At 34.6% G+C, this 22,953-nt stretch overlaps 1 protein-coding gene across 1 annotated transcript in view; it reads right to left on the bottom strand.

The window, feature by feature from the left end:
* The window catches only part of LOC103264319 (dachshund homolog 1), a 420,253-nt gene that overhangs the window by 192,654 nt on the left and 204,646 nt on the right, over window positions 1-22,953 (bottom strand). The window contains 1 exon segment of the mRNA XM_008061964.2: window positions 1,010-1,171. Coding sequence (XP_008060155.2) covers window positions 1,010-1,171 — 162 coding nt within the window.

Raw genomic sequence — 22,953 nt, 5'->3', positions numbered from 1 at the left:
AAATGTTTTACTGTATCAGATGCTAAAGATTTCATTAATAAAAAATTAACACACATTTGAAGTTGTGTTTGACAAAGTAAATTACCCAAATGGATATCAGCAAAAGTAAAACTGTTTCTTTTGGTTTGAAAGTGACAGTTTACTTTTTATCTCTCTCTCACCATACAGCAAGAAAGGGGAAAAAAACCACAAGAAATTTAAAGTTGCACTTCTTAAATGAGAGAGGCATTGATAATGGTTGCCTATAGAGTTAATCAACTACATAATCCTTATTCTTGATGCCACATGAAAGGATTAAGTTTATATATTTTGCTCTTCTTGGTAGTAAATTCCTTACTAACAATTTCATTAAAAGAATAAAAAATAAAGTGTAGGGTTTCATTTACACACATTTTCTGTCACTTTAGCAATACTCAATATTTCAGAATTCTGCTGATTAAAGTGTATTTGTATTATGACGAAAGATGTTAAGTGGCCGGGCTCGGTGGCTCAGCCTGTAATCCCGCGCCTTGGGAGGCAGAGGTGAGTGGATTGCCTGAGCCCGTGGGTTCGAGACCCGCCTAGGCAACTTGGCGAGACCTCATCTCTATAATAAATCAAAAAACTAGCCAGGTGTGGTAGCGCGCGCCTGTAGTTCCAGCTACTCGAAAGGCTGAGGCGGAAGGATCGCCGGAGCCCAGCAAGTCGAGGCTGCGGTGGCCGGGAGAGGCCACTGCACTCCAGTGTGGGTGACAGAGTGAGACTATGTCTCAACAAAAAAAAAGAAAGATGTTAACTGAATGCTTATAGTGGAAGTTGCAGACACAAAGTTGACCTTATAATAAAGAATAATGTTGCTAATTATCTATTTAGGGTGCATGTTATTAGAGAGGCAAAATCATATTTTCAAAATATATGCTATTTTCAAGCTAAAAGTACCCATGAGTAGCCAAGTTATGCTCTGTATAAGGAAGTACTGTATTTCAGTAGCAACGTGATCACAATAAGTTTCCGTGAACATAAAACTTACCGACACTTGAATTCATGTCCCCATTTTCAGAGTCTGCTCCATGTTGGTTATTACTGGCGTGATAGTTGCTCATAGCTTCTAATTTGATTTTTTTCACCTTCATTGCTTCGGCAATAGCTGCATTGGTGGCAGCGGCAGCGGCTGCAGCTGCTGCTGTCAGACCTTAAAAGAATAAATTAAAAATGAGATAATTCAGTTTCTGATAGTTCACGTAATAGTCCATGTCCTTTACACAACACACATACAAACATATATTAGAGTATTGGATTCCTTCACACAACACTCTGATAACTTATATTTATTCCCAGCTAGCCAATGTAACGACATTGATATAAGGGGGAGCATGCTCTCTAAAACCCCAAATTGGATATTAACAGAAACATAATTCATACACAGGATGGTGGTGGAAATGCAGCCACAATTATCTCTCAAAGAAACCAGTCTGAACACGGCACTCCCTGCTTACAATCTCCTATAGCTGCCCAACTGGAAGGACAAATTTGACCTGCTAGCTCCATCCACGAGACCTTTCACTCAGGAGTGTAAACCTACCTCATCATCCAGCTCCTCACTGTCATGCCATGCCCCAGCTATGTCAAACATGCCACCATTACCTATGCACTGCCTCTTCAAGTCTTTCCCACATGCCATTCCCTTGGTCTGGAATATTCTTGCCCCATAACTCATTTCCCTGATTTTCTACCCTCGGACAAAATGCCACCCCATGTTGCCCACTCCATTGGTGTCTTGCCTTTCTTCTTCATGAGGGTCATGTTTATACCTGTGCTTCTATTACAACCCATGCCAGGTTGCACAGTAAGTCTCTGTTGGTACATCTGTTTCCCTCACTAGATTGTAAACTTCTCAAAGTCAGGACCATGTGTTGCTACACAGAATGGCATCCCCAGTGTCCAAGGTGTTCAAAAACAAAATAAAATACAATGAAAGCTAACACTTAGCTTCTAGTTATTAAATTTAAGTGCTAGTTTAAGTAACATAAAAGTAGTTTAATCCTCTTAATAACCCTATGTGATTTATCACTATTATCCCTTACATATTAAGAAACCTTGGCATAGGATTTAAAAACAGCATATTCTAGCTCCAGAGTAGACACTTTTAGCCACTATGCTATGACATTTGTCCAGAACAGTTCATCTTTGTCCATTCAGAGAACAGAAGGCAGGGATAATCATGAGATTAGAAACAGAGTATGAGACAACATCTTGGAAGATCAGGCCATGCTATTTCGACTTTATGCATTTTTTAAGGGAGATAACACGCAGAAGTTTTTAGCAGGGAGTGGTTTGTCTTCCTTACACGTGTGAACTTTTACCAAGTCAATTCACTTCAGCCTGACATCCCTTCTCTGCAAAATGACAGACATGAAATATATGAGTGAGCTCTCCTAATTCTAAACTTTTACAGTCTATGAGAAGATATATATCTGCCCCCCTCCCCGCGCCAACGAATGTTCTTTTTGCGATGGCTGCTTTAGTATTTCTGACTACAGTGTCCCAGCCATTTGAATTTATCTGTGTGATTTATTTCCACTCCCAGCTGGTGGATTAGAGACCGAGCACTGCTCTCCTCCTTTTCCTCCCTGCTAATCATCACTTGCTAGTTACTCTAGCAAATAAGTTACTGCCCAAGAAGTTATAAGAAAATCTTTTTCCATGGAAATCTCTGCTATTTTTTTAGAGGTCAGAAGAAGGCTTCACCTCACCTTTACATCAGACCAAAGAATCCCTGACAACTTTCACCCCAGCACAACAAGACCTTCAGATTGGATCTGCGCATGAAAAACTGATAACCGCTGCTTAAAAAGCACTGATCTAAACTCAAAGAGTCCATCTGGGTTTGATCTGAACATTCATTGCCTTTTAAGTCCCAACTTGAACGGATTCTCTCATCTTCCTATGATTGAATTTTCTCCCCAATTACTCATTTCCTTCAAAGATGTTTCAGAACATTTTCTTTCCTGTTCTCTTAAAATTTTCTTTGTGTTTCCCAGCAAATCTTTTCCCTCAATTTGCCTTGTCACCAGTGTGAACATCCCATTTGTCCCTTTCCTTGATGGCCTGATGTTGACCCATCTCCAATTTATGACATTTCTAAAGTCTTTGTCTTTGATTTATGTTGCGGGTAAATCTTGGTCATAGTATTCAAATAATAAAGAAACTTGATATATGATTGCTATTATCATATAGATCCAAATCAAGTTATACAGCATGAAACATGACTGTGCACGATATGGCCTTGAAACAACCATCAAATATTAAGTACAGTTTCTTCATCTGCAAAACTATTCTAATCCCAAAGGGAAAATATGAGGATAAATAAGATGAACTATATGAAGAATGCCCCATTGCGTTTAGAAAAACTAGGCATGCTGTATATTCTAGTTCCTTAATAAGTTAAGTCCTCACCTAGCAAAGATTCCTGCGCCCCCTTCAGCTAGAAAAATTACATTTGTCTTAAGTGAAAAATACTTTTTCTAAAAATACTTTGTATGATTTTATGATTTAGCTGATCTTATTTATAGTGCTCCTTCATTTTTTGCACGTAACAGTTTTCCCCAATTTTACACTTCTGATACAAATTCCAAAAGATGTGTATATGCCACACACACATGCATGCACATACACATGCTGCAACTTAACTATAATACTTTTTTAATATTTTACTTTTAGCCAGTTTTATGTAAGCAGGGAGAAAGCTACAACATATATAATTGTTGACATATGCAATTGTTGATTTTAGTCCATTAGCTCACTTGGTTGTTTGATGGGCTTTCAATTTTAATTACTTAATAGCTTTTGAATTTGACCAATGTTTTCCATTTCCATTGCCCAAACACCACCAATACAAGCTTCCATCTTTTCTTTTTTAGAGTCTTGCAATAAACTCATAATAGCTTCTACTATGTAATACATTCACCACCTCCAATCTTTTATTATCCATGTAGTAGTCAACATAATCTTATAAAAATGAAGATCTGTTCATGACGTTCATTGTCTTCTCTTAGGATCAAGTCTGACGCTACAAATGGCTGCGAGGGCCCTTTGTGCTCATTTCCCTGTCTATTTTTATAAAAATCTTCTGTTCGACTTCTCCTCACTCTCTGTGCTCCAGGTACACAGGGCTTCTTTCCTTTCCACAAATGAACCCAACCACTCCTTCTTTCAAGTCAGTCTTTCACATGCTGTTCTCAATTTCTGGAAAAAATTCTCTGGCTCCCTGCTTCAGACCTACCTATGTATGCCTCCTTCATGTGATGGCTTAACTGTGTACTCTCAGAAAATCAGTTTCCTCACTCTTCACTCTCTACCTGGGAAATAGCTATCAACATTTCAAGAATTAGTTCAAGACTAACTCTTCTAAAGAACTATGTCTGACCTTCCCCCACCTACCCCTCATCTACAGTGAGTGACCCACATGCTTGCGTTCTCATCACCCCTGGTGTATGTGAATTGCCATCCCTATTTGTGCATCAGAATCAGCCATGGAGCTTTTAAACCATGCAAATAGCTGAGCACTACTATCTAAGAGCCTGACTGAGTAGGTCTGGATTGGGCCTCTACAACTTAATATTTTTGGTTAATTGTAGCATTCTACTGGTCATCTTAATGACCAATTTGAGTAGGGAAAGGCACCTCTTTTTCTGGGGGGTGGCTAATGAGGCGAATTTATGGCTAGCTCTTCTAAGTAGGTTATAGCACTAAAAGGGCAGAAATAATTTCTTAGTATATGTATCACAAAAATCTACCACAATGCCTGGCATGAATTGTCACAGAATTTAAAAAAAGTCTATTAGATCCCCTGGGGAAAAAAAAAAATCCACAGGAGGAACATGATAATTATTTTGACAGTGTCAACAGGAAGCAATTTAAAACTTTATTTATATATTACAATAAATGTGCATATACTAGAAGCTGCAAATCTCATTAATTTAATATAAACCGTGATTCTTCAAAGGTACATCTTGCCAAGGGTTGCAGAGAATCATAAAAGGTTCATCCCCTCTGCACTTATTGTACTTCCTGTTGGCCTTGAAATGTCCATTTCAAAAACCGGATGTAATCCACAAATGCCCCCCAACTTGTTTTCTCTAATAAAACCATAGCTTGCAATCCATATATCAACCTTAGTTAGAGATCTCTTTGTGTATGTTGTTCCCTAACAAAGCAGACTTAAAAAAGAAAAAAAGAAAGTAATAAAGTCAAAAAGTTACTCACATCTTTGGTCTGTAGTATATACCAATCCCTAGGCAACGGATCGATCGGTCTGTGGTCTAGGTCTATTTGGAACCAGGCCATACTGCAGGAGGTGAGCTAGTGAAGTTTCATCTGTATTTACAGCCGCTCTCCATCACTCACATTACCACTTGAGCCCCACTCTGTCAGATCAGCAGTGGCATTAGATTCTCATAGGTGCAACTGTGCATGAAAAGAGTCTAGGGTGCACGCTCCTTATGAGAATCTAATGCCTGATGATCTGAGGCGGAGTTGAACCAGGGATGCTAGTGCTGGGGAGTGGCTGCTAATACAGATTGACATTAATTGTGAGGTTTGACTATCACTCTCCCCCATCCCGTCTCCCTGACATTCTGTGGAAAAATTGTCTTCAATGAAACTGGTCCCTGATACCAAAAAGGTAGGGACTGCTGATATAAAAAATTTAAATTATGACAACATTTTCTATGTAGTCAAGAATTGTCCACTTCTGTAAACACTGGCAACCCACAACATTTGCCACACACTTTTACCTCCCTTTGCAACCATTTTCTCACTTACAGCTTTTCTCCCCATGTCTCAGATTCAGGAAATTTGTGTTACCATCCCCTTCCATAGCCCACCTCGAAGTGCCTTATACTACAAATTGCCACTGCCTTTAATTCTTCCCAAACAACACCATTTTCCCCTCAGAACTAGGCATTATCAAAATGATTATCTATAGCAAATTCTGCTGCAGTGCACGGCAAAGATGGAGATTATCTTCCCCAGGCCCAAATTCACAGAATCTGTCTCTGGAACGGACTCAGGAATCTGTGTTTGTGCATTTCAACGAGTTGGTTCTGATCATTCAACAACAATAATTTACACTAAAGGGTATCTGTGTCTTATAATAAATGCTTATTGACTAAGCAGATCATCACTGCTGTTTTTTTCAAGACTGTGTGTACTTAAGAATCATGAAGGGAACTTATTAAAATGCAAGTTCAGGTAGGACTGAGGAGCAAGAGTTTTGCAACATACTGCTCTCTAGTGTGATGTAAACTTTTTAAAAATGAGTCTTTTTGTGTCGTTTGCCTCCCACAGCATAAACACAGAGACCAGGAAGGTACTGCAGCACTCCTACACGCCACTGATATAACAGCCATACACACTGCTGAGTCTACTTACCACTTACATATATAACATGCATGAATCGATTTGGAAACTGTTATTGGAATAGCTTGAGTAATTATTCTGGATTCTTTAATTTGTAAGTTCTTTCTCTTCTTTCCTCTCATTGGAGGAAAAAGTTTTACATTTTTTTGTATATATATATATGTATATGTGTGTATATATGTGGAGAGAGATGATATATATGAAGAACAAATACATTAATGGATGAATGATATCTTACACTAAGGAATGATTAACCTATTTTACCTCACTCAACTTACTTTTACACTTTCAGAGAACTTTTATAACAACTCATATACCAAGAAAAGTACTGAACTGAGAAGTCAAATGAGGTATAATTTAATTTTATTTAAAAAGATTCTTAATCCAATTTTATCATCAGCAATGGGGAAACTTTAACATATACTAAAAATACATTTTCCAGATTTTTTTTTAGAAGGTTGGGAGCCTAGGTAGTGAATCCTAAATACAGCTGAGACTACTCTGATTAGCTGGAGGGGCTCTATAATTCTTCATCATTTTTCAAAAAACAAGCAAAGACCTCAAAAAAGTGGTTTTACTTTAAGAGCAGAACAAAATGACACAATGTTTTTTTTTAAAAAAATCATTTTTCACTGATAAAAATGGATTGAGAGTTGTTTTGTTCTTAAAAAGATGTTTTTCTTTAGAGGAAATATAGTAAGTCATATATTATGCAGTCCTAGGCCTCCAAGTGGTCTTCAGGAAAGGGACTATGTATCAAACTCAGGTGAACAGTCTATGTGACCTACATGAAGCAAATATATTTAGGTTTCTTCTTTTTTTTTTTTTTTTCTATTTGATCTTGATGAACTCTACCACTTACAACTTAAAAGAATGAAAACATATTTACACAGAGTTCAGAAACATAGTTTGTCATTTTATTACCTGAATTATGATACAAACTCATGTGGTGGTCTCCATTCTGCTTTGTTTCTTTATGATAAATTCTATATTATTTTTTAAATTAGCTATTGTTAAAATTTTTATCTTGGCTGATTTATTTCTTTTACTTTTACTTCTTAATGCTACACTAAAGTATTTTAAAGTTCCTGTTAAGTGACTGACATAGAAGTTTCTAGTTATCTAAGTTCATTATCATATAAGAAATAATAATGCAGTGGATGCAAAAAGTCACTCCCAAAAACCATACAAACTTTAGACAACATGCATCAAAATGATCTGGTATGGTGTAGCAAGCTATCTAATGCTCCGTTGTTCAAAATTTTCATCTCAAAAACAGTTCTGACTTCACAGGGGTGTTGTGAAGAATTAAGGTGAAATAACATCAGCCCCAGCATGGGGACATATTAAGTCCTCCACAAATGACAGCTGGTACGATATAACTCATAATGTCCGTCACGTCTTTATGTTTAGTTTTACCTTTGTTCAGTTACTCACAAAAATGCAAGTATGACAAAAGTACCTAACAGCACAGTGAGAATTTAGCCATTTAACAAATGGATATCTAAAAACCATATTTCTATCAAATCATTTGATTTAGCTGTCTACATTGCTCAAATTTATCATAAAATCACGAAATCGCCACTCTGTGCTGTATCGATATAAAGACTTCGTTGTTTCAAATTCAATGTCCCAAAATAAATCTATGGACTTTTTTTTTTGGAAGATAAGCAGGCATTCTTACTATTTAGAGCTTGATTTCACTTTGTAAAGATAGCGTTTTTCTTCTGTTTTAAACTTTTATTAAAACAGCCTCTAAATTCTTCAAGTGCCATTATAAAATCCTAATCACCCTCTTTAAAAGAAAAAGTATCCCCATTCTATTTATTTCAAATAAGTTAGTACCCTTAGTTATAAAGAGAAGATTACAACTGTAGATTATAAATATCAATAAAAGAGACATATTGCTGTCAAATTCTTTCTCTGATCTGTTTGTTTGCTCATTAACTTGAAAGGTCCAATCTTTGATCTTTGGTTTCAAAGACATCAAGATGACTTCCAAATGTTTGATATGTTGTCTACTTTTACACTGCATTCCATATAAAGTGCATTTCTCCAAAACTAATGGTTAAATAAAATGGGTTACATCCAAGAGATGGTAAGTATTCAAATGTTCCATAAGACAGACTCTTTCTTAGTCGATTTTACTTTCCTCAAATTTAGAAAAAATCATTTTAAACATGCAGTAGATTGTAGCCAATGGTAGATATTATTAATATTCTGGAATTGATAAGTTATTTATGTCTGGCATTCTTCCTACTGATTATTCAGGGAGACAGGCGGCTTATAAATATCTCATCACTCCACCGTCACAGAAATTTCATCGACAGTGCTCATGCACAGCTATTAGCAATATGAATCTAACCATTACAAGAAGGAGGAAAATCGAACATGTGGCATTAATACGCAGTCCTGGTTCCTAACCATCTGATAGGCAGATGGTGTGAAGCGGATTCTCCAGCTGAAATGAAGGGGCACATCATTTAAAACCTTGTTTGCATTCTAACTGATATCACTGCCATATTGATATACATGATACATCATGGCAGTATTTGAACAATCTAGTTTGTTTCAGTCATAAATGTTTACAGCCTTGTTTTTTTAATCTTATAAGCATGTTCAGAAGAGTGTATTTTTAATTTATGAAACCTATTGTTTACTTCTGTTGAACTAGAAGATTAGTGGAAGGCAGGAATATTAAATTACTTTAACCAGAGCAATATAACCAGGACAGATGAATAAAGTGGGTTTCTATTTTCAATAAGGATGTTGGTAAAGGAATTTTAAAATTAGCTCAGGCATTTTATGCATTAAATACATTTATTCATTTAAACCTTTCAGCTATTTTCCCCCAAGTGGCATACAGAGAAACTTAATGCTTTTACATCGTCATTCATTTAAAATCTCACTGTGTGCAATTAATCTTGTCCAACAATTCAATTCAGAAAGTAAAACATCAAAAAGCATAGTTCAATTCAACAGTCATTACTGTGAAGTAATCTTTCTGCTCCTGACAGTTCCTATAGACTCTTTGCAAAACTCTGTTGAAGGTGCATTGTAAGCTCCATATGAGTTTGAATTACAACTCAATTGAAATCACTCCAAGCCTTAGAAGAACTCTTGGCTCAGTATAACAACTTGAAAACACCAGTACCTTTTTTTCCACCCTGTTTTCTTCCTACCTTATTTAAATACCAGCTGTCCAAAAACTGAAACTAATTTTCAGTTATTTTATTTCTCAATACTTTCTAAATGAATTAAAATTATTACTGAAACATGCCTGTCCTCACACTTGAATGATTAAATAACAAGAACAATAAGCAGCTAGATAACTAATTTAAATGTGAATATGGTTAGACTGAAGATGTTGAGTGTGAACTTGTCTCTTAATGTCCATTAGACTGAATTTTCTTGAAACACATTTGTACTCTGAGGAGAAAAAAGAAAACTGATCCTTAAGACCATTAATGGAGACATTCCCTATACCAGTTTTCAGTTTTTCAATTGATTAAATTAGATTTTTGAAATGTTTGTATTGATAAAAAACCCCACTAATTTAGAGATATGCATAGTAAAAAAGATGTTATTATAATATTAATAATGACTGACAAAGAAAATAGACATCAAATTTAGCATTCTTTTTCTGAATAGCTTAAAACCCCAATTTCCCAGAGTGAAGGTATTGTAGCAGTAATGAAATCAGAGGGAAGGAACCCCATGGGACTGTCATTTAGCCATATAAATCACTGAAGAATTTCTACATGAGTTTTGGAAAAGCTCACCTTCTGATCGCTAACTCAGATTCAGACTGCAGCATAATCAATTTTTTTAAAACTGTCAATTGCTATAATTTGGTTTTAGATAAAATTTCAACTAATTTATAAAAAGTTCACCTTGGCATAACAGGGTCTTGAATATGTAATTTTTACTTGACCTTTACACATTACTACCCTTAGATAAATATTTCTAAACAACCTCTGGGGGTTCTTAACATATAAAATATGAGGACTATAAAGATTTTTACCTAATGTGACCCTTTTATTTTACTGATATAAAACTTGGCGGCAATGAGGTTAATCATTCTATAAAAATCACACTATGAAACAATGAATAATAATGACTGGGATTGCAATTCCCTTAACTCCCAGTTCAGCATTCACCATACTGACTCTATTGATAAATGTAAAAAATACAGAATAAAATAAACTATGGCGTCTTTGAAAGAAACAGATCCTCTTTGCTCTAGTAGTTTATGGATTACATAGGAAGTCTAAGTTATAGACATTCAGGTACGTCATAAATTTAAGTGAATCTACTTAGAAATCTGACCTAAATGTTCATTTGTGATTCCATTTTATAGAATTTAGAATATATCTGTACACAAACAATGGTCATTCAACTTTAGTTATGCCCAAAACATTTAACCTATACCATTGGTGAAATATAATATTTGCATCTGTCACAACAAGGAAAAAAAGAAATGTGAATAAATTATCCTCCTCTGCATATCTTGAATATAAAACAAATTCTAATGAAAAACAAGTTGAAATAAGCAAACTATGACTCATTTTCTTTGAAGCACCTCTCTCAATACATCTCATTTTTCTATTGTTTAATAAACCAGCATTAGATATCATCATGTTGAGTTAAGGCCCAATACTTGTTACTATGTACAATGCCCATCACCCCAAATTACCTAGTGAATTAACCTCAAGCAGGTGGTTCTAGCTAGCATGAGCATGACTGACAGTATGTGATGTTCTAAAATGATGATTTTTAAAGATGCTACTTGTTAATATATTGGTGACAGTTCAGGCAATATAATAAGTGAAAAGAGGAAAAGGTGTCATAAATTTAATTACCTGCAAAAGAGTAACCTCATTGGCATTTCAAACTAAGAATAATCTTTCTAAAAATGTTCTACTCTTCTCAATATCATGTAAATGCTTGTCTAAATACACTTCGATAAGTTTCACTTTTTTTCTTTTTCCAGAATCTAGGTACAATGTAGGGTTTTTCTGTATAGTTGTTGGTAAGGAGAGAATATGACAGAAAAAAAAAGAGGCAGCTATTTTTACATATAAGTCTTGTTGGAGGAATTATCCAATGAGATAAAAATGGCTAGAAAAGATGTGACCTCAAACATTTTCTGATATAGTAACAGAAACTTTTTTCAAAGAAAAGACTCATAAAAGAACATACTCATACGAATATACAGAGTAAAGAATATATATGTGTGTATATATATATGTGTGTGTACATATATTCTTTACTCTGTATGTATACATATATACACACATGTATAAAATATGTATATTATATATGTAAATATATAATATATTCACACACACACACACATATATATATAATATTCTTTCTTTCAAAGGGGAAGTCAGGATCTGACCTTCCCATCTTGTGAGTTGGAAGTAATATACATGCAGAGTCACTGGGTAACAATAGGAACAGAGGGTTCGGTGGTTAAGGCAATATATCATACTCCTTTTTGCCATTAAGTCTTGCATTTATATCAACATACATAATCTCCATCATTGACCTAGAGAGGTAGGTATTTTCCTTAACTGGTTATAAGTAAAATGTGAATGGTAATAAGCTAGTTGTAGTGCTTGGAAAAGTAGGTTGGGTGTTACAGTTTTAAAGTTTAACTACAGGCAAAAAGTGATTCTAATTAACATTAGAAAGATACCGCCTTGTGATGGGGAAGATTCAGAAGAAATATGGGTTGTGGTCCATACTCTTAAGTGGTTGTCAACTCCCTTAAGGAGGCATGTCAAAGAAGATGAAGCCCTCATTTTGGACAATTTCATAATTATGGTCAAGTTGCTTAATTATTTGAGAATAACTTAGAAAATTACTTAGATAATCTGATTACGAGATGACTTTATACCTTATAGTTCAAGAAATAAATGTTGTCTAAGACTTCAATTATTTATTTTACAAGACTTGATTAGCATGTACAACCCAGCTCACCTAGAAACACAGCAATTGCATATCAGAAAGAATTACCAATGGTTGATATTATGTTATTCACTTCTCTTTCTTGCTGCAAAAATCCTTCCAACAGAAAGTAATGTTTAATTCCTAACCCAACAGGATATGACACTTTTGTGTATTCCGATAGGAACTTTTACTTTGTTTCAAAACATCAGTAAGTCATAGCAAATCTTTAGCTTTTCTAACATCTCTTCATTTTAGTAGCCATGTCTGTAGTTAGACTGATCCAATAGCTTTTCTTGACCTAATTTATATCCTACCATGAGATTCTATTAAAAGAAACTAAATCACTGCAGTAGATTTATTCACCTTAAATAATTTAAACTAATTGAAAAAGAACCAAACTAAAACTAAAACACTTCTCTCAGGCATTCAACTTCTGCATGTCAATTAGTCATTTAAACAACCAGCGAATCACAACAGCTTTGTGAGAAACATGGACCTTTCCTATGTCAACATCTCTCTACCTCCACTGATCTCAAGATAGAAGTAAACATCAATTCTGATTCTGCAAGTATGTGTGTCTCTTCTGTATCACTTAGGCAATTACAATAAAATGTTATCCTAGATGGATTTGAGATTTTTCTCAATTTTTCCAAACTATTTTGAAAAAAAACACATAGGAAAAAATGAAAGAAATATCTGGAAATTTCATATATAGTCACACTTTTGGCAATGAGTTATGACATTTCAAATTTATGAAAAGACTGAAGCAAAGCAGAATTAAATCACTATTGTTTTCTATAAAGAATACTGCATCATAATAACCAAACACTAAGCTCCTATGGTTTAGTTTAAAAATTAAGATCCCCAAATTAATTTGTTATTATATTTTATTATTGTTACTTTTATTCTTGTTCTTCAGTTAAAATTACTATACATCATTTTGATTGAAGCCATGTTAAGACTGGCACACAGTGTTATTACAAATTACAATATTCTAATCGCTCTATCATTTAGAACTCCATTTGTAAAATCTTTGGTCATTTTTCTCATGCATTTATTTAATTTTATAATTTAGCTGCTTGTAATACCTGGAATATGTGGCGTGATCACATATATGACAGCTCTACAAAGAATTTCAAAAGCTTTTTACAATACTTTTACCATACATCTTTCTTATGAGAATTAGAAAATTCAAACATAACTTTATCTTGGATGCAAAGCCTTTTGAAATATTGCTAAAGTGCATACTGAATAAAGACAACACACTTAAGCAGACGTTTTTCCCTTTAAACAGCATTCATCTTTTCAAAAGCAATAGATTCTCAGTCCACACGGAGTCTGTTGCATTATTCATTTCATGTGCAACCTCATGCTGGACCATAAATTGTTACTTTATCTAATCAAAGGAGACTTAACTCTACAGAAGGTCAAAGGTTTAATTTTGTGAAGTATTATCTTACGCTATGAGTTTAACCGAAAAATAGAAGAAGAAAAACAGCCAAGAAACTGGTAATAAATGAACCTTTATTGCCTCAGGCATTGGCCTAGTTAATAAACTTTCATTGAAGGTTTCTTTCAACTGTTATGGACAATGAGAGGGAAAAAATCTTAAATTACAGCCATGTGTGACTTTTAAAGCAGTCATTCTTTTTTATCTCAACCTCCCTAGCTCAGGAAAAAAAAAAAAAGACAAAGAGAGATTGTCTTCGATCTCTTAACCAAAAATGTATGTTTCTAAACAGATGAAAAAGTGCAGATAAACTTTTCTAAAAGCAGAGGTCAGCTTTGAACAATATAAAAAAAATGCATTCTTTAGGTACTGAATCTTGGAGAACAATCTCTCTAGCTCAATGTAAAACTACAAAAGGGAGGAGGAGGAGGACATGTTTTCTTCCCAACAAACCTAACTCTTAAATTGTAGTCTCCTGCTTAGTGCAACATAATGCCTTATAATCCCACCATTATTGCACAAAGTCAATTGTAGTTTTAATATTAATTGAATGCATTGTAAATAAGACATTATCTACGTACTATCAGACCTGTTTTAGTGCAGAAATCTTTCTCCTATTGTCAGAAACAAAAACACGAGTAGCAAAATAATTCATTTAATTGATATGCAATTAAAATTGTTAAGAGGAACAATTAACCTTTTAGCTTATACTCTTAACCAACAATGATCTGTGTGTAGTTTTTACTTCAGAATTTTCTAGAGAAGAAAATGAACTGAGTTTTTCTCAACTACTCCCTTTTTTTTCCCAAGAGGCACTGTGTTAAGGATAAAAGTTATCACAGCCTCAATTCCAAAATTGTTATCTCTGCACTGCAGTGTAAGTAAGGTAGATCCTCGTGTCACCAACAGAGTTCACATAAACTGCTACAAAAGGAAGAAACAATGTTCTGCATCTTTCTTCAGATATTCTTAAAGAATAAGGGAAAGTGGACTGGACCTGTACTTCTAACAGGACACCCCCTACCAGGTTCTACCCACAAATCACAATGCTCTCAGCAGGACCCCAACCCGCTTTCCACCTAGCAGGATTTGGACAGAACTGGGGCTCTCCTTCCTTCCAGGGACATGTCCCCAGGATGCTACCTTGGCCACCTTTGAATCTGAACATGATGGCTGCTTATAACAGCGGCACCAGGTGAAAGCAAACCAGGCTCCCTACTAAGAAGTATCCTCTGCACAGCTGGAAGGCCATGATTCTACCAGGGTCAAGAATGAAGCATGTTTATGCCAGCAGTTCTGTTTCTTTTCTATATTTGTCAAGAGTAGCAAGGAAGACTTATGAAAAGAAAAGACTATAGAGATTAAAGACAATCTAATTTGAATTCTGAACGGAAAAAATAAAAGTTCTATGCATAGAATATTAAGGATGCAAACACAAAGTTTCTAAAAAACAAAGTTAAACCTGGATATGAGAATTTGAAGCAAATTGAGACAATTAGTTTTCATTAAATTAGTAGATGGTTTAGCATCAATGAATAGGTTTGATTTCATGCAGGATGCCATGAAGTGCGTGTTACAAGGGCAAGCACTCTCAGAAGAGTAATTGAAAAACATGACTTCTGCCCCACTTCATTTTCTGCCTAATTTGTATACATGTATATAGTTGGAGAAGTAAAGAATGAAGAAAAATGAAGAAATGTCAACTACCTTCTAGAAAGAATCACTATATTAAAACGCATATAATGAACAACTTGTTGCATGTATGAGTGTAAATAATTTAGTACTAGCAAGGATGGTCATGCTTTATAATTTCAGTAATCTCATTTGTTGTTCTTTAAGAGAAAAAGGCTGAGGTACATTTAGAAAGTGACCTCAAGGTCAGAGAAGCATGGGAGAGTAACAAAAGCAGGTATCTCAAGTCTAATTCTTTGTTCCATTAATCAAAGTTTTATGAGTTTGAGAAAGTTGTGTTACAGTACACAGGGAGGATAAGAAAAAAGAAAGATCAAGGGAATTCAAAGGATTTATTAAAAGTGCAGAGACATAACTCTGACTAGTGTTTTAGCTAGATAGACACAATTAATTAATTGTAACATTGTGAAACTTTAAAATGCTGAGAGAACATGGGCTCATGCTTGCAATGTAGTAATATAGCAAAATACTTATAATCTTTCAACCACCAGGAACTTTTGTTGGTTTTTAACCTAATCCACAACTTGACATAGATCCTAGGGTAATAGGACACAGTTCTTTGATTGAAATAATATCTAAACATTGCTGTACTAGCCTGGTGGCCTAATAGAAGTCTGTGTTTCTGAAACTCGAGAAATTCAAGTTTGGAAACAGACTCACACACTGGCTTGAAAGTCGTTTGAGACTGGAATATGCCCTTTCTGGTTTAACAGGACCAAAAACAGATATAAAACTTCTGCAATCGTTTTTCTTCTAAACAGTAACATATTCAAAGCAAATCATTTTTCTCAGCCACCAGAAAGTTACTAGTAAGAGAGTACAGTGTCAATAATCATAGTCTAATATATGTCATAAAAAGCTAAGAATTTCAGAAGTGATCTATTAGTTCAATTCTCTGCATTTGGATATGAAAATGTGAGCAGTGTCTATATGTTTAGTCATTGTTACAGAGAAAGTTGAGCCATATATTTTGTCACGTTAGTCACATGGAAAACTTCAAATTGTTCAAAAACACACAAAAAACATTTTTAAAGGAATTCATATGTACTATTTAGTGGGAAAAAATCTGTACTGATTTTGTTTTATTCAAAGTACCTCAATTTGTAATAATGATAAGAATGCCACACTTGAGCATTTTTGTGAGCATGGAATCATTTATGGGTCTGCATTTGCAGCAATAAAAACATTCTGATTAAACTCTAAAAGACAATTGCAAGAAAATCTCCATTTCATTGTGCATTCTGTTGAATTTCAAAAACCAAAGAAAGTATGCCATTATTATTTATCAATATTCAGGCATCTTGTAAAAACTGCTAAGCAAAAAGCAGATAAATAGAGAAAAATGAAAGATACAGGTACCATTATGTATACTTAAGGCTATAGGCAAACTATCATAGTATGTACCATAGTATGCTTATAACATTTAAGTAATGAAAATGATTTTTTACTTAGTGTCTGTCATCTGACACTATCAGATCACTTTATAAATGTTAATAAAAATGATCCTTGGATGACAACTAAGAGGATTTGAACACCTCTACAAATATGAATTCTTGGCATATTTTAATCATTACATTGCAAAGCATGAACCATGAAGCTGGAAAGGAAGTGAATACAAATAAGAAAAATCCTCAAGTTAAATAATATGTATATTATCCTAAAAGCTTGGTAGTTCTTGTACAAAGAGTTTCCGAGTATACACCTAGAATTGGTTAAATCAATAGGTCCATGATGTCTAGGAGCAAAATTTTTACATATCTTTTTTCTGTTATCTGTTGGTAGATACTTCCATGTTAACAAGTTGGCTACAAAAATTCCAAGAATTCAACCAAAAACAAAAAAAAAGCTGTTCGTTAGATATGACTCTTTTCATCCCTCAAAGAATTCTTTCCCAGTAAACATCCAAAAGACTCTCCCCTGAGAACTCACTGGTCATAACTTATCATCTGATCATGCCTAACCAATCACAGGCAAAGAGAATGGGGCCAACATGACTCATATCTACAACTGAGTAGGCTGAGACCTATTAAATGCATGACTGGAGCAAAAAATGTGAATACCACAATAAAATTAGGATTCTGTTAGAAAAGAAGGGGTAATGTGTTGTTATTGGATACCAATTACCAAGGCCTGTGACAAAAGCTTTTTGGGGTATTATTAAAGAAAATAACTACCAACTTCAAAAAGAAGCCCAATTACTTTGCTATTTCAATATTTTAAACTATGTTCCATGCTCGCTCAACAGTTAATTTGTAAATCCTAGTTTCAGAGGATAATATTGTTTTTCTAGAGATGTAATTTCGCTTCTTATAATGAAAGTCTTGGTCCTTGTATAGAAAAGTTCAAGAAATTATACAATGGTCTTGATTATGATATTTAGAGCTATCAGGAAGAGAAGCATAAAAAAGCACTCAACTGCTTTGAGTTTTCTTTTCAATCCCTAGCTGGAGCTATCTATTGACTAAATACAATGATATATCCACAGAATATATAAGAAAATGGTGATTCATTTTCTTCATTTGATTTCCAGATAATTATATAAATTAAAACAAAATGTGGTCACCAAAAAATCAGTCACTTTTTAAAGCTATATCAAATAGACAAACGTTTCCAGTGACAGTGGGAAGTCTAAAACTGATGGTGCTATTTCCTCAATTCTTGGACGCAGTACTAGTTAGCATCATTTGCCTCATGTTCTTCCATCTTAAAAGTGTAGACCAGTGTAGAAAACCATAAAGGAGCAACTGCAGAGTTCAAGAGAGTCAACAGAACGGACTGGGGGTGGAGGGATGATATAAGAGGTGTGGGGTATCAATAGCTTTAAGAGCATATGTGTTGATCACCACTACCAGGTCTCCTCTTCACTTCCATCTTTGACACCATCAGCTGGAAAGAAAACATTATTTTTAAAAGTTTATAAACTGCAAGCAACGGCAGACATATGACATAGGACAAATCATATAGGTTTTGAAATCTAAGATCTGAGTTCCAATTCCCTCACTGTCATTAGGTAGATGACCTCCGTTTGTAAAATCTAACCTTTACCTCAGGTAATTTTTCCTAGCTATAAAAGTGAGGATCTTGCTATTGTGAACAACGCTGTGATAAACATACATGTGCATGGAACCAGCTGTGCTGCCCATCAAAAGAGGACTGGATTAAAAAAGAGTGAAATGTGGTACATACACACAATGGAATATTATGCAGCCATAAAGAGGGACAAAATCATGAACTTCACAGCATCCTGAATGAACTTAAAGTCTATAATACTGAGTGATTAGTCTATTTGTATCACAGAAACAAATAGCTGACTATCACATGGTCTCACTCGTAAGCGGACCTTGAACAATTACTGTAATACTATAAGAAAAGTATAGGCAGTAGCAGGAAACTGCTGGGGAGGAGGGGGAGGGGGAAAAGGCGAGATTGGCAGTACTGGGAATCTGCCGGGGGAGAGGAGCCACACCTCATCAAAAGGGAACTTGCATAATGAACATTTGTATACTTAACCCTGAATTGTACCCCCCATCTTTAAAATAAAAAAAATAAGTGAGGATCACATTGTCTGGATCTTACAGAATTGATGAGAATGTTAAATAACATAGGATGTATAAAAATTGTGGTATGTAGATGTTTTATGCTGACAATTTCCTTCTTTTCTTTGTTTTGTTATCATCTCATCATAGTAGGCGCTTCCTTGCCATTTTCTACTAATATCCCCACTACTGAAGGAGAAGCCACTACTCGTTGAAATCAACTGGCAGGTAAATATATTCCTCCTTAAGAATATTGTTTTGTAAAAAAAGAAAAAAAAAAAAAAAGAATATTGTTTTGTAAGTACAGTCACATATTGCATAATGATGTTTCAGTCAAGAGCAAACAGCACATACAATGGTGGTCCCATAAGATTATAATAAAGCTGAAAAACTTCTATTTTACAAATACCATTGTGTTATTATTTTTCTCACTATTTAGTACTGTAACATGCTGTACAAGTCTGCAGTGTAGGAGTATGATGCTAGCCTATAGCCTAGACGTGTAGCTGGTTGTAGCTTCCAGTTTTGTATAAGAACCTCTACAATGTGCACACAAAGTGAAATCACCTAAAGACAGATTTTCCAGAAAGAATCCTCATCAATAAGTGGCATATGACTGTACTTAAATGGATGAACTCTGGATCAAATTTCAAAGCTATATAAAATTTGAATCTAAAACTTACTAAGGACTTTACATAAGTCACTTTAACTGCCTTGGAAATGAGACTGATAAGATAGTAACCATATGCTATGGTGGATATAAAAATTAAATGAGGGAGTACACATAACAAGCTTCAACTATGTGTGGCTAAACATAAGCCCTCCATATATGTAGACTAGTGTTACTTTCCTTTGACATTGAAAGATATTAATATTCATAATTAAATATCACATTAAAACTAATTGTAAGATGATGAAGGTAGTTTTAATCAAAAACAAAATAAGCAAATATTGCAAAAACCAGAAAAAGATCCACATTATCATTACATTATATATGTTCCTTACACACATCTTGACTCCATGATATTTTATTACAAGAAATATATTATGGTAAGGTCACACCAAAAAAGAGATCCAGTTACATGGAGATGAGCAATATTGACCTAAAAAATTCTAAGGGATAAGTTTACATTTTAAATATATAGTCACTATGTTATCTGATTCAGACATGAACATTGGTTCTGTCTCGGAAATCATCTCCTTTAAGCTCAGACTTAAGATATGAGCAGAGGCCAGAACTACACTAGAACCTCTGTCTCTCCACTGACAGGCCAGGCATTATAGCTTATAAAAAGCTACCCCACTACACACATACAGACTCTTTAAACACATATTTGACCCCCTATTATATTCACTGTTTATACTAATATACTCTTTATTCACACTGAAATATCCAAGAATAGTAGAAGATAATTAAAAGAAGATCTAAAGAGCTAATAATGCCACAGCTGGTTCTCCAATATTTCATAACAGCAAATAAATCAATACAAGTTCACATAGGCAATATTTCCTCTACTATTACATCCATTACATTGGTTTCACAGTCGATGGCTAGTTTTACAATACGGACAATCTCTAGTTGTCAAGTAATCCATTACATAAGCAGTACTTGGGATATCATAGCAGCGATTCACTAGATAGGTCTACATTATCTAGGAAGAAAAGTATAATTTGTTTCCCATTTCCTCACACTATTCGCTCTCAACATCAAGCTTCAATTACATATCTATAAATATCATTTAAGACTATACTTTCAGGGATTATTTCTATAGTTCATTATAGATAGCATATACTAAGTAGACGTCAATACATTTAGTTTCTAACTTCTAATTGCGATTCAAATTAAACAATAAGTATATTATCCTAATAAATAACAAGATATGTAGATTTTCAGGGCACATGGTAAACAAACTTATTTAAACATTATATACAATTAATACCCCTATGTTTCTCTCTGTAAGATAATAGGAGACCAAATCAACTTTTAAAACAGGAACTCAGAAACTTGCAAAATTCTAAGAGACTCTGTCTTCTTGAATTCTAATTATTATCAAGACATTCTGATAAAAGTTGACAACTACATAAAATCTTTCAACACATATATTTATTCATATAATAACTGAAATTGACAGTGCATCTTCACCATAATAAATTTGTAAGAATTATTTGATATTAATAATTCTTATGACAAATTATTTCCATTTAATTCAAGTTTTAAGACCTACTTACAAGACACATACAAATAAAACCAGCCCGGACCTTCACTTATGAAAAGTAATTCATTACAAATGAGGTAAACAGTGGTGGCAATTGCTTAAACATCTTATTGCTTTTTATTGCTAGCAAAAATCTGCTAAGGTCATTGGAATTGACTGTTATATAAGTTGTGTACTACTTATTTTAGGGGCAAAATATAATTTTTTGTAATCACTGTAGCAAAAAAAATGTAGTCTCTATAGTAAAGAAGAAAAAGGCAAAGTATATGAAAATATAGACATTCAGATATTTGTTGATTTCATTATAGAACTATTGTCACAGGCCTTTCAAAAGTCTATGAGTGGGCTATGACTGTGGGATTTTTAAGTTAAACTGTAATCCTCATAGATATTCAATTCAAATCATAGTTTATTAAGTATGTGCTATGTTCCACAGACAAAAAAGGATAAAAAGATGGGTACAACATCATCCTGCCCCGAAAACCATAAGCTCAGTGAGGGAAGAGATTGTGTCTTTCTTGTTCTGCACCAAAAAGCGGTAATCTACACAAAGTAGACACTTAATGTGTGCTGAAGACAGTTATGAAAGTAAAGAAGAAGGAAATGAGAGAGAAAAAAGAGAAAGGGAAAAGAGGTAAAGAAAAGGAAGGAAAGAAGAGAGGTAAGAAGAAAGACTTACATTTGAGTTGGGGAGATATCGACATACACAATTATCTATAATACAAGAAAAAAGGATGAGTTGTAGTAGAAACACACAGTACTTCTAGTATAACTCTGGATCATGAGGATTAATTCAAACTACGGGATCCATGAAAGTTTCAGGTAAGTAGCAGTATTGAAGATAATTCTTGAAAAGCAGGCAGAGATTCAGTCAAAAGAACTGAGGGGAAAAAATATTTCTAAGATTAAAAAAAAAAAGAAATAGTAGTAAATAATAGAGCTGGGAACATGTGAACATATATCGGGAATATAGCATTCAAAGGGCAAGACACATGGGGTGGGAATACTAGTAGTACATAAATATGAAAAAGAAGGTTGGTATCACTTCATAATGTGCTTAAATGGCATTGCAATGCAGTTCCAATGGAATTGATAGCGATGCTATCAGACAAGGGAAGTGTCATGGTTAGAGCAGTGCTGACCCATAACCCTATCTACCAACCTCCAAGGCTGTCCTCCTAAGCTGTGTTGCCCCTACCAGAGCACTGTATGTGGCAATGTCTATGTGCTTTGCTTAAAATCTTACCCATCTGGCAAGTTCTTCCATAATTTTGTTGTTTACAATATATACCCTAATACCTAAAACAGCACTCAGCACAATTACACTGGAGATAACATAGAAGAAGCAATGCAGTGGACCTAAGTTCAGATTCTGAGTGTGTAATTTATTCACTGGACTTCACTTCTTTGAGCCTCAATCCCACCCTCTGTAAAGTGGGCATAATAATACCTTATTTTAAAAGTTGTAGTGAAGATTAACTTTTTATATGAGAATAATTAGCATCCTCCAAAGATGCCTTAATACATGGACTCTGAATATATTACCTTACATATCTTGGTTTGTTTTTTTTTTTTTTGAGTTGGAGTCTCACTCTGTCGCCCAGATGGAGTGCAGTGGCCGCTCCCGGCCACTGCAGCCTCGACCTGCTGGGCTCTGGCGATCCTTCCGCCTCAGCCTTCCAAGTAGCTGGAACTACAGGCA

This window comes from Carlito syrichta, unplaced genomic scaffold, assembly GCF_000164805.1.
Source record: "Carlito syrichta isolate Samal-C Ts95f unplaced genomic scaffold, Tarsius_syrichta-2.0.1 Scaffold305645, whole genome shotgun sequence".
Taxonomy (NCBI): Eukaryota; Metazoa; Chordata; class Mammalia; order Primates; family Tarsiidae; genus Carlito; species Carlito syrichta.
Note: the sequence above shows the minus strand (reverse complement) of the source record. Positions and strands in the feature narration are given on the sequence as shown.